This window comes from Hydractinia symbiolongicarpus, chromosome 10, assembly GCF_029227915.1.
Source record: "Hydractinia symbiolongicarpus strain clone_291-10 chromosome 10, HSymV2.1, whole genome shotgun sequence".
NCBI lineage: Eukaryota > Metazoa > Cnidaria > Hydrozoa > Anthoathecata > Hydractiniidae > Hydractinia > Hydractinia symbiolongicarpus.
Genome location: NC_079884.1, coordinates 25,547,141 through 25,559,192, shown reverse-complemented (window position 1 = coordinate 25,559,192; position 12,052 = coordinate 25,547,141). Strand labels below are relative to the sequence as shown.

The 12,052-nt window shown below is 31.7% G+C and overlaps 1 protein-coding gene across 3 annotated transcripts; it reads left to right on the top strand.

Annotated features, from left to right (window-relative positions):
• Positions 1-64: 64 nt before the first annotated feature.
• LOC130612584 (uncharacterized) lies at positions 65-11,454 on the top strand. 3 transcript variants are annotated; one of them, XM_057433918.1, is made up of 5 exons: positions 6,841-7,084; positions 8,199-8,927; positions 9,361-9,522; positions 9,818-10,998; positions 11,128-11,454. In XM_057433918.1, the coding sequence occupies exons 1-4, from the start codon at positions 6,991-6,993 to the stop codon at positions 10,798-10,800; spliced, it is 1,968 nt and encodes a 655-aa protein (XP_057289901.1). In that variant the 5' UTR covers positions 6,841-6,990; the 3' UTR covers positions 10,801-10,998; positions 11,128-11,454. The 3 variants fall into 3 exon arrangements, with proteins under 3 accessions (XP_057289902.1, XP_057289903.1, XP_057289901.1); XM_057433919.1 differs by lacking the exons at positions 6,841-7,084; positions 11,128-11,454 and adding an exon at positions 65-226 and having other exon boundaries at positions 9,818-11,121; XM_057433920.1 differs by lacking the exons at positions 6,841-7,084; positions 11,128-11,454 and adding an exon at positions 2,532-2,629 and having other exon boundaries at positions 9,818-11,121.
• The last annotated feature ends 598 nt before the right edge of the window (positions 11,455-12,052 follow it).

Here is a 12,052-nt window from a genome sequence, read left to right as displayed (position 1 = left end):
TATATATTTTTTCAGAATCACGTTTTTTCGTATATGCTAATTTTGAAGATCCTTGATTTTTTTTTTAATATTTAAAAATTTAGGAATAAAGAAGATATAACAAAAAAAATATAACATTTACAGCTACGCATGTTGGATAGAACGACATGGAAGATGTTTTAGAATAACTTATTGATGGGTTTATTGTGTTGGTCTATGAAGGTTCACCCTACAGAAAAAACAAAAGGTAGGCCTATTGTATTTCTTACTTTTTATGTTTCAAGACATGATACACTGTAATAGTCGTAATAATTATATTAAGATAGACAGTTTCTTGTGGTGACAACAGATTTGAATACTATGTTTAAAAATAGATTTATATTGTGCTTGTTTTTATTTGTTTCTTTATTAAATCAACATTTAATTGCTTTATTGGTAATTGTCAATGTCTGACTTAAAAAGTTTACTTCCCTGTATATGCTATGATTCTTAGACTTTTAGAAATTACTTTTGGTATTCCAAAAAATTGATTTGTTTATAATAGATAAGTGCATTTGCAAATAGAACTAAACAGACGAAACAAGAAACAAAGTGTGTGTATGTTTTTATGTAAATCCTGTGCGCATTGTATACCTATAAATCTTATTTGTAGAAGGAGTCAAAGTTAATTAAAAAACAAATTAGCTATCCGTTTTTAATATTTTAACTAAAATATAAAACACCTGCTTCAGACATACTTGTACTTCTTTCCCTTTTTTAATAAAATTCCAAACTTTACAAGTAGTTTACCAATGCCCCAGAAAAGACTTTTAACTATTAAAATACTTTCCTGAATATTTTTCTTTATATGTACCAAGTTGTTTCTGTTGCTTTGAAAGCCTATAAATATTTCAGAAGTGTGCTAATGACCTACATAGTGGCTTATTTGAACGATGTATTTATGTGTATATGACTTTTCCATGATGCATTCTGTACTGAGCATAGTTTACACCAATCATAAATTCAATCGTAGTAGGTGAGGGAAATGAAGTTTGTGGGTTTATTGTGGTTAACAGTTCTGACAAGTCTAGATAGAATTCTCTATACTGCTAGGTTGTATGTGACAAATGCACAAAATAACTGTGTAATTTCTCAAATATTTTGCTACATGGATATCTCAATGGAAAGTGTATCTGGTCGTGTTACAAAACTTAAAAACATAATCAGGCTCAAATTTACTAATAAAATATAAGCGTAAACTTTATGTTTCTATCTTCATTATGCAGTCACTAGTTGCCAAAACTTCCTCCTCGAAAAAAACCTTGAACAAAGTAAAAGAATTGGTTTCGATTTTTTTACTCAGTTTAAAAGAGCGCAACTTCATTGTTTATTCTTCTTCTTAGGAGTTAAAGTACATTCGCTAAAGAAATTGAGAATAATTTGAGCATAAAGCAAATAAATTATCATTTAGCCTACCCAAGTCTGTTTAAAATTCTTACATTACAACTTGAACAACCATGTAATGTAAATTATAATTACTTTTTTCCATAGTTACTTCATAAAAATGTCACAATATAAATTAATAACTTTTACTCCAACCATTCTAACCACCATATTGAATCAACACTTACTTATGAAAGTTCAAATTGTCATAAGCAGTGGCAATAATGTATTGTATTAATAATTGCTTTTCTGATGTCATATAATACTGTGTTATTCTGCTCTTTGCTCTTACAGATTTGTCAATTAAAAGTCATTTCATTCACTACAGGTATTATAACTTTAGTTAAAGGTTTCGCATCCCACAATTTTTTTACAGCAAAATTTAAATTCGATTTAGTTTTATTATTTTTAATACTTTCTACATTGTTAGTCATTTAGTTTCTGTAATTAATTGCAAGCATGCGTCAGCAGTTTTGAAATTATGTGTTTTTTTAGCTGGGTATGGTTAAGTAAGGTTAAAAATAATCATCATAGCAACATTGTTTATTCTTATTTTATTAACAAGGAAAATTTTAATTGTGTTTTTGTTTAAAAAAAAGTATGAACTAAATCTAAATTGTTAGACAACATTTTTCGTCTATGTTAGTTTTATTACAGTTGCATTTTACATTGAGTAAAGACTCTTTAATTTATTTCTACGACCCCAAAATCATGTCTTAGATAATTTTTTTAACAATGATACACATGTTTTTATAAGAAAAACAAACCAGAAGAACTTCTTTAGGTCTAAAACTTTAGAACATGTTAAGAACATTTAAGGCTTTTGCCACTTCCAAGAAGTACTGAAATGTTTCTTTAAACTTGAAAAATGACAAAATTGAGAGGAAGCTTCAAATTGAAAGTCGAGTGTTAAAGGAAAGTTAAAGCTTGAAGGAAACTTCAAGGAAAAAAATGTAATTTTAATTTTTATTCTTTATGTGGTCCTTACAAACATCCAATCGCTTGTGAAAACATATTAAACAATAGACTAAACGATTACTTAGTGGTTTGGAGTTTCTATAATTTATAAATTTCTTTATCAAATGTTTATAAAACAAAAGAAAATCATCTACGAAGGAGAGTTACATCATCTGCTGTTTAAAACATCTTTTTTGCTGATAAAGCATAAATATCAAAATAAGTTTAATTAAAAATCCTGTGTAGAGGAGTGTGGAACGAAAGACATTATGTATGTATATTTTCGTCTATTTCCACAATTTTTTCTTTCGTAATATATAATATTTTGGGCTTTTAATAATAATTATTCCAAGTTTGATTTTTTAATTTTTGTTTGCGCTACAGTTATTCTGAAGTTAATGTTTTTCCAAAATGATTTATAATTTAAGACCTTATTCGTATTTGATTGCAGAAATTACACTCCATTACCGCGGGTTATTTATCAGTTCAAAAGTTTCTTCATTTTAAACCTTACAAATTACTAAATACCTCGATTTGATATATTAGAAAGAAGACCTGTTTTTTTATATTATGGATAGTCAGAAGGAAACCCAGGGCCTCGATATTATTAAACTTTTAAATCAAGTTTCATATCAGTTTTACAGGTTAGTCTAGCCAGCTATTATTACACTGCATTACTTCAAAGTGTATTACCGTTATATAAAGTCTGTTCTGAGTTTCGTTTTGATGATTTTCGTTTTAATTTTAATCTTTGTGGTTAATAAAAAGACTTAGGTATAATTCGGATATGTTTGTTGTTTTTAGGATATAAATTTGATTTTATTTGACTGCATAAGCATCCCCTGAAGAGTAATAGTATTGGACAAGTTTTTTATCCACATATAAATACCAAAATAATTTAAAGATCTTTTCTCACTCTGGTTACCAGGTCAACCATTTTGTAACTTTGCATTGTTCAATGTCTTGACAGAGAGAGGAAGTGGTTAGGTTTTAATTGACTTTGATAAACTTAATTTACCATGCTTGTTTATATTAAAATGTTAATTAATGTGTTGGGTATGGAGGCTAACATACCTGTATAGGATTAAGAGAACACGTTGGTATGAAGTTACGTTTCTTCCTTTTTTTTTAAAGTTTATGTTTAGGATCAATATATGTATATATTAATGTTTTAGATTTTGAATTTTTTTTACCCAATGAAGAACAAGAAAGTGCAGTAGATGTTATTTCTTCAGCTTGTTCTGAAAACTCTCACGAAACTTTTGGTTGCAAAATAAGCATGTGTTTCCCATCAGTGGTATTGAGTTGAAATGGGTTATAATCTTGAACTTCTTTTCTATGATAATCATTCTTCTTTTGTGATATCTATCTACCAACATGTGAAGGAACTATCGATGGTAGCCAGATAAGTTGAGCTTAGTAAAATTATTTGTTAATTTATAGTAGCCAGTGCAAGTGGAAGGAGAAACAACCAAGTGGCTTTTATTAATCAACAATTATTTTGGTTGTATACATTTTTGAATAATTTTTTTTCCTTTATTTATTTTGTTGTTTAATTTTTTTTGTCCCGATGAATGTTTTTTTTTTATCCAAAAATTCTTCATGTATCGATTTATTTTCCTCTTCATGAAAAAATGGTATTTAATCTGTTGTTGTACGATTAACAAATTTCATCGTTTGAAATGACTTTCAATTTATAAAACGCCAGTTGAACTGAGCAACTTTAGGTTTTGTAGCTTGATATCATCCATCAAGTTGCACTTGAATCATTATTTTGTTGACTTTTACGAAATTCTGGAAATGCTATTTAATAGGAAAATTTTGCAGGAAATTTTGTGGGTAAACAAAAAAGGAATTTTATCTCATCAGTTTTGTTTTTCCCCTCTTATTTGTTCGTTATAAGAGATACATTGTATAAGTTGCAATTGTTGACTTTTGTGACGTCATCTCCAACGTCACAACGGTCATCGTCATGTGGGACGTCATGAAAGTCTGGTGATCAAATATTGTTATGGCTCCATGAATGAGACTTGTCGCTCCCGTTTAAAAATATGCATAATAATATTTTTTTAGATAGTTTACTTTCACTATCGAATTAAAAAAAATCAAAGTTAAGGAATATGCATATGAGCTGTCTTTTGTAAACCTGACTTCTGTCTATTAATGATTCTGAGCGCGTGCATGCATATTCAGCATAAAGAAAAAGTTCGCACTTCTATCATCTTTCTGCACACTCAGCTCACACATTTTTATCACACCTACGAAAATCTTTAAAAACAAATATCTCGTTAGTAAATTTTCGCATACATGCCTTTACGTTTGTGGTCTCTTTTTCCGAAAGCTTCCTATTGGCTCATTGAAATTTTTGGTGATGAAAAGCTGAATAAATTATGCACAAAAGGTTCCCGGATTTTTTTGTATAAATTACTGATTAGAGAATTATGACGACAGAAAGAAAAAAATATGCATTTTTTTGAATGATTATATATAATTACAAATAATTTCATAACGACGTTATTAGAAAAAAAAAACGGGAACCCTTTTGAATTTAATTCGTGCTGAATATAATGGTGCGAAAACGACCACGCGTTCGGAAAAAGAAGCCATTTTAAAACGTACGGTGAAAAAAATTGGTGTGTGTTTATTTCATTATATTTTCTTTTTGGGAAATGACCATCTCATGAAAATAACACCATCAAAAAAGTCTTTCATCAAGCATTCAGAAACAAAAAAAAAACATAAAAAAAATATAAAAGTATTGATAAATTATAAGGGTTTTTCTGAGACTACTCAGCAAGTGAGTTTTTTCCTTTGCAGTAACCTTAAGTTTTAAAAGTAAGCTAATACAGTCGACACTCGTTATCGCGGCCTTCCACGGGACTGGTGAAAAAGCTCGAGATAACGAAAGTTCGAGATAGTGGATAGTCGAGAAATGAGCTGCTTCGACCACGAAAAAAGCTCGAGATAAGGAAAGTTTGTCAATATCATGAAAATTTTTAAACCTGGTCAGGGATGGACTGTTAATCAGAAGAATCAATTATTACTATTCTCATGCTGTATGTATTTAATCATTTAAAAAAATTAAAAATGCTTACTTTACTTTTTAGCAGATATTCTGTCCTTATTGAGAAAGGATTCTAAATGCTGTAATAAAAAGCGCATGTCGTTGCCGTCTTTATGTGTCACACCTTTCTTTTCCATCTCCTTTAGAGCTTTGCATTTTTCAACCATCAAGTTTTTACCTTACGCTTTATCCCAGACATGATGTGTAAACGAAGAGAAATTTGTAGACATTCGAAATCTTGATTTGAGAAAGTTTGAGAAATTCGAACATTCCATGTTTTCTTGATCGATTTTTTTGTGTGATAAAATTCGAAAAATTACAGAAAGGGTCGAGATAAATGATAAAATGTACTCAAAGGGACCGTGAAAAAGGTCGAGATAAGGAAAGTTCGAGATAACGGGTAGTCAAGATAACGAGCGCCGACTGTGATTGCTTTTCCTGATACTTCAGACCAAGCTATGTAGATTTTTGCTTCTCTTGAGCGCGCACATTAATACTCAGCCTGATTTTTTTTAAAGATAATAAAAACAAAATAACGTGAGCCCAGATTTATTAAAACAAAACAATTATTTTGGAACAGTCATTTCTTCTCTTATACTACAATACATCCTACGAAGATACGTTTGTTTTTAAAAAATATTTATAGGCATTTAAAACAGACAATATATTTTCCTCTTGTAAAAAAAAAATAATTTGAGGCTGGAAAAGTGTAAAAAATGTAACCAGATGTTGTTGTAAAAACACGTTTTTATTGATTTACAATAAGCTCTACGTTTTTTATAAGATTTTCTGAACTACACTAAGATCTCGCCAAAACAGGACACGTAAACAACCCCTAATACCTATCGATATGAAAATGGCGTGCCTCATATTTTATTTTATTGCATTTTTGTATTTTTTAGTGCACTGCGCATCAGCTAACTCACAAAACAGAAGATCATTTTTACCTAATCTTAACGCTACCATCCTTTAACTGTATTATTTATGATGTTTTTCTCAAATGTTCACGATCACGCGCTGGACACTAATACTGCCCATGCTTACGCCTCATTAAAAATAACGCCAGTAGAAGCGGGCGTTAAAAAGACAATATGCGGATATGCATGTTTTTAGTGATCTATATAACTTGTTGTAGATGTTCTTAATACAACCCCATAATGCATTGCAAACATCTGATTCGTGTGAAGAGGGAATAACCTTGTCGTGCTGACTTGAGCATTTTTTTAGAAGCTATGTAGCTTCAATAATCTTTGGTATGTTTTTAATTGTTTAAACATAAAAGCTGTAATTATATTTCAAAGTGCTTCGTGAATGACAATTGGTTCACCGCAGGACTTTACCTCAATTATAACGCAACTCAAAAAAAAGTTTTAAATATATTCTTCAATGAGCGAGTTTTAAATATTTAATATTTTTGATTGAGTTGAGAACTAACTTGGGATAGAACATTAGAAGGATTTCTTTGTAAACATAATGGCTTAGTTAATAATAAATGTCATTTTGATATTTTGGAAAGATTTGTTTGAAAAGTGTTGTTGTGGGGATTTTTATATGCTGTAGCTTTCTCGATGGTGGTAAATACTGAGCATGATTTGATCGTGAATGCTTATATTTGTAAGCAAAAAGCAGAATCGATTGAATTATACGATTATGCATCTTCAGGTGGGAGAATCATCTGTTTTTGATCATGATACATGTTTTTTTTATAAGAACGTCTAAATTTTAGATGAGGCTAGATGTGATTATATTTCCTACTTTTTTTCAACTAAAAGTTGTTATTTGTGCTCTTCGAAAAAAATAGGGTATAGGGAATACATGGTTAGATTTACAAGTGATGTGAAGTAATCTCATTGTAAAAAACATATAAGTACATATGTATATATATACTAATAAAAAGCAAAAACTATAGATAATTTTTTCTTAGTTATTCGACACTTCGATGTTTGTTCTTATATTCCATAAATAAATACAGGCTGATTACGTTCCTGATTTTTTCTTTTAAAAATAGCCTCGAATTTTTTATAGACTTGTTTCCTGTAGAAAACCTGTATTTGTGTTGGTGAAACCAAGTCTTTCTGTTCTAACTCTATTAAAAGTTTATTTTGATCGTTTTAAACGTTTTTTATTCAAACTATTTTATTTTTGTTAGAAAGTATTCGATGTTGCTGAAATTCCATAAGCTGTCTTTAGACCTTTATTTTTGAAGTGTTGTCAGAAATCATTTTTTTCTTTCTTATGTACAATTTACATTGAGAAAACATAACAGCATGCTTTTTTGACTAAAAAAAAATCCAGTTTTGATTATTTTTTTCACTTTTAAGAGTGCATAAGCATTTCCATCTTATTAGTTGCTTAGATTACATTTCCCGAATTGTCAACAGTTTTTATCTGCGATAGTTTGATGTTCTTTTACTTCAAAGTTGTTTTTCTTTTTGTTCTTATAATTAGGCAATGTTTTGATGTAATGAATTCCTATGAATTATACTTCAATTATTCAATTTCTCATTATCTTGCTGTGAGACTTCTAAAATATTTCAATTTAACCTATATGTCAGTGATTCGATGTAGTGAATAAAGAATATCCTTACTATAAAACGTATAATTTTATTAGCCTTTTTTTCTTCTGAATTGTTATAAGAGCGTTGCTAAGAAACAACTTAAAAATGGCCGACAAAATATCGTTCTTTTAGGAAGGTACCTCAAGAGAACCTAACACTTCGTATCTCTAACAGTTTTTTTCTTATATCCAGAATGAATACTTTTTGTGTATTTTTAGGTGTTGACGATTGTAAAAGCCCTGGGAATCCCTCTTTTGATATAGTCTACGCGAATCAATCAGCCGTCCAAAAACGCACTGAGAATCAACAGAATTTAGTGGATATCCCCATCGTTGTGACGGCCTGGGAAGGAGCAATGGACCAATCAAAAAACAAGGAAGAAAGCAAGAGGTTGATGAGCAAATTATCGAGCGCGTCAGCTGAGGGAAGTGATGTTGAATTAAGTGACTTTCCAAGCGATACAGAACACGATGATGTCAGCAAGAGAAAATTATTAAGTAAGAAAAAAATAGAAAAAGACAATGGAGAGCTGCATAGTTTGTCCAGTTTAGAGGATGAGCAGCCAACGTTTGCGTCGTCAAAATTAGTCATCACTGAACATTCCTGCACAAAAAAAGCGAAAAAAGAAGGGGAAACCGCAGTTTTAACAAACCCGTACTCTCTACACACAAGAAACGAAGTTGGTAATGACGAAGGCGATAGTGAAGACATAAAGATATCCACGGAGGAGGGTAGTACATCGCACACGAGCCGTGAAACTGACCAAGAAACTATATCCACCTTTACAAATGTTAACAACACACCGGAAATCTATAATGGCTTCCATACACCTACACAATCTAAATCGAGGTCAAACTCCAACACAAGCGAGGAGCATGAAGTGATTGAGTTGCTTCCAAAACATGCTGTCCCGCAGAATGTAAGAGAGGAAGGACAAGTTACCAATGGTATGTAAGAATATGTTAAATGTGTATTTTCGGTAAAGTTCGGTAATGAGTTTTGTAAGTAATTTATCCCTTAATAGGGTACGAAATCAACCTTTGTTTCGATTTTAATGACTCACACTAGTGTACACTACAGGCGATTTTCAAAAGCAATTTGCAGTTCTTTTATACGAAAAAAAAGAATTCCCGTGTTTTTTGAATGTAGTCGTCCCATGAAAAAGTTTTTGCTACCGGTATGTCGAACAGAACATCTCTAATATAAAAAATATTTTTGCGTCTTTGCTCAGGAAGAAGCTTTAAGGTAATTCTTAGGTGACATTTATATCCAGTGGTTTAACTAAACTATTTTTTTAGTTGAAACATGACCTGATGATACACTTTTTAATTTTACGTTTCGGCGCGTTTTTTTTCAATAGTGTATTTTTTATTGCCATAGCAATGGAAAACGACGACGACAATAAATCCGACACGTCAGAGTTCCTTGGCTCACTTGGTATAGATGTTGACACGGGAGACTGGTTTAGTGACATCAATGTGCAGCTTGATTTGCAACTTGGTCGAGACGAATGGGAAACAAAACTACCTGAAGTGGAAGGGGGTAGGTGTACTTTCTCAAATTGTTCTTCCTCGAAAAAGCTTTAAAGATCGAGAAAATATTCTTAAGGCATTCAAATCGAAAACATTAATTCCGTATATTCTTCATAAGTATTTTCAATCGCATTTTGCATAAAAACAAAATCGCAAAAACAATTTGCCCAAAAAAATTTCTGTTTAGGTCGTCTGACTCGCGAAAATAGCTTCTGCAAAAACTTCTTACCGAAAACACTTTCCTTAAGTTACCATGTTTTGAGTTTGTTGCGTTTGTGTATGTCACAATTCACTTGTTTTTGTAGAGGCAACATTAGAGGATTGGGAAACAACTATCTTGGATATCGCAGATAGTAAAGCAAGCAAGGAAGACTGGACAACATCGTTTCAAGATATCTCCAATCTCGATCACAAAGAAGATCGAGAAAAATGGAGTTCAGTTATACCTGAAAAATTTGTAAACACAGAGACGCCTCGACATTGGTCGACAAAATTACCAGAGATCGAAAAAATCGACCAATCAGGTAACAGGTGGAGTACTTTTTTTAATAAAATCCGTGAGAATGTCACCAATAAGAACGAATGGAAGACGAAATTCAATACTATTGGTAAAAATACTGTGAATAAGGATGAGTGGACATTTAAATTGCCCAGTGAATTCACATCCCGTGCCAGTAAAAGAGACTGGAGGACAAAAATTAATAAAACAGGTGATGTCACAAGCTCGTTGGACAAATGGAAGTACCGGTCTAATGAAATGCTTGTGACGTCAGATGACCGGGCGACACATTGGAACACGGCGTTTAAAAACATCGGAAAACACGTCGAAGATATAAACGAGTGGAAGACGAGACTTTCGAAAATTTCGCCTTTATTTGAAGAAGGTACGTGGAGTTTTCATTTTGCGGACTGTTCTGACGATATAGGTTCTCCAGAGGATTGGAATGTAAGATTTATAGACATTAAGAAAAACGAAAATGAGGATTTGAACTGGTCCATAAAAATGAACGATGTACCTAATAGTTACAGTGAAGTAGAAGACTGGGAGACATCGTTTAAAGATATCGAAAAAGTCGATGCGCAAAAGAATCCTTGGGATACAAAATTTAATGATATTTTACCGAATGGCAACGAGTCAGCATTATGGACGAATAAATTTTCAACGACAGATATTACTGACATGAACCGCGAAACCTGGGAAAGTAGTTTTAATGATATTTTACCGAACGAAAACACAGAACTAGACTGGGAAGTTAGTGTACATGCTATTGAACCTTTAGTTTCTTGATAAAGGATTTCATAGGTGTAGTTGGAGTTTTAGCTGCCTACTGATGTATTTCCTTTACGGCTCATCACATACCATTTCGGATATATTTGTTGAAGAATTTACCATATGTGTCTCATTAACTCAAATAGTGATAACAGCTCACTACCAAGGATCGGATACTCGAGATTCAGTTCGGCTGACATAAAGTTGGCATCAGAGGTATTATTTTTTCCTATTGCTCGACTTAAAATCGCATTTCTTCAAATTCCAAGCTGCTCTGTAAAAATAATATATATTTCGTGTGATGCTTACTGTAACAAAAATATTTTGTATATTTTATGTACATAGAAGAATGCAAGACAAGAAAAGAACATGTTTTTATTAACCCTCGGGTGACTATGGGAGAGAAAGTGCTGGTTTGGTATGTTGTGTAATGTGATAGCATATGAAAAAGGTGGGACCTGAAATGCAGGGACGCAGGGCAAATTTTTAAATTTAAAATAATACGAAGACGGACTAGAATGCTGCAAACGTAAACATGGCATGTGAGGTACTTTTACAGTATGAAATGTTGGGTTATATCTGAAAAAGATTGTTAAAGATACGATAGTATCAATAAATTTACATCAATGTTAAAACGGCGAAATATTTTACCGAAGAACAAGCAAACTGGAATATTTGAACTCTTTTTGACTCGATTAGCGCATTATTCTTTCTGTAAGCTTTCTCTGAGGATATTGAAATTTAGTTCAACACATTTCTCTGAATTCCCGAGAAAAATTACGTTGGATTTTATGTCTATTCTGTTGTTTGCTATAACTCTTGTCTATGCATTTGATGTTTTTCTGTAAACTTTAATTTTTTTTCTGTTTTCATTTCCTTCTATACTTTTAGTTGCCTGTTAGGCATGATTAGTCTATCTTCTAGTCTTCTAGCCTATTTCTAGTGGTAAGAAAAATCACGTTGCGTCTCCTGGCTAAAAAAACATTTGGCTTTAACCAATTCAGTTTCGCAAAATAAGTATGGTAAAATGCATTTTAAAAAAATCTTGGACTTATTAAAGTCTGGAGGTTTTACACAGAGGGGCTTAATAGAAGGGGGGAGGGCTAAAAAATAATAGAATTTTAAACACAATATTTATTTTCCAAATCAATGATACATAATGTTAACTTTATCTGTTTCACCAACATCTTTATCTAACATAAGAAGTTTTACATCTTTGATGCAACCTTCCAACTGGTCACAGAAAATTGGAAGATGGTCTTGTAGTGCC

Excerpts from the sequence above, each read along its gene's own strand:
- LOC130612584 (XM_057433918.1), top strand. The coding sequence starts at position 6,991 with ATGGTGGTAAATACTGAGCATGATTTGATCGTGAATGCTTATATTTGT. Across the intron at positions 8,928-9,360 it reads GGAAGGACAAGTTACCAATG|CAATGGAAAACGACGACGAC; the intron begins GTATGTAAGAAT and ends TTATTGCCATAG. Across the intron at positions 9,523-9,817 it reads ACTACCTGAAGTGGAAGGGG|AGGCAACATTAGAGGATTGG; the intron begins GTAGGTGTACTT and ends TTGTTTTTGTAG.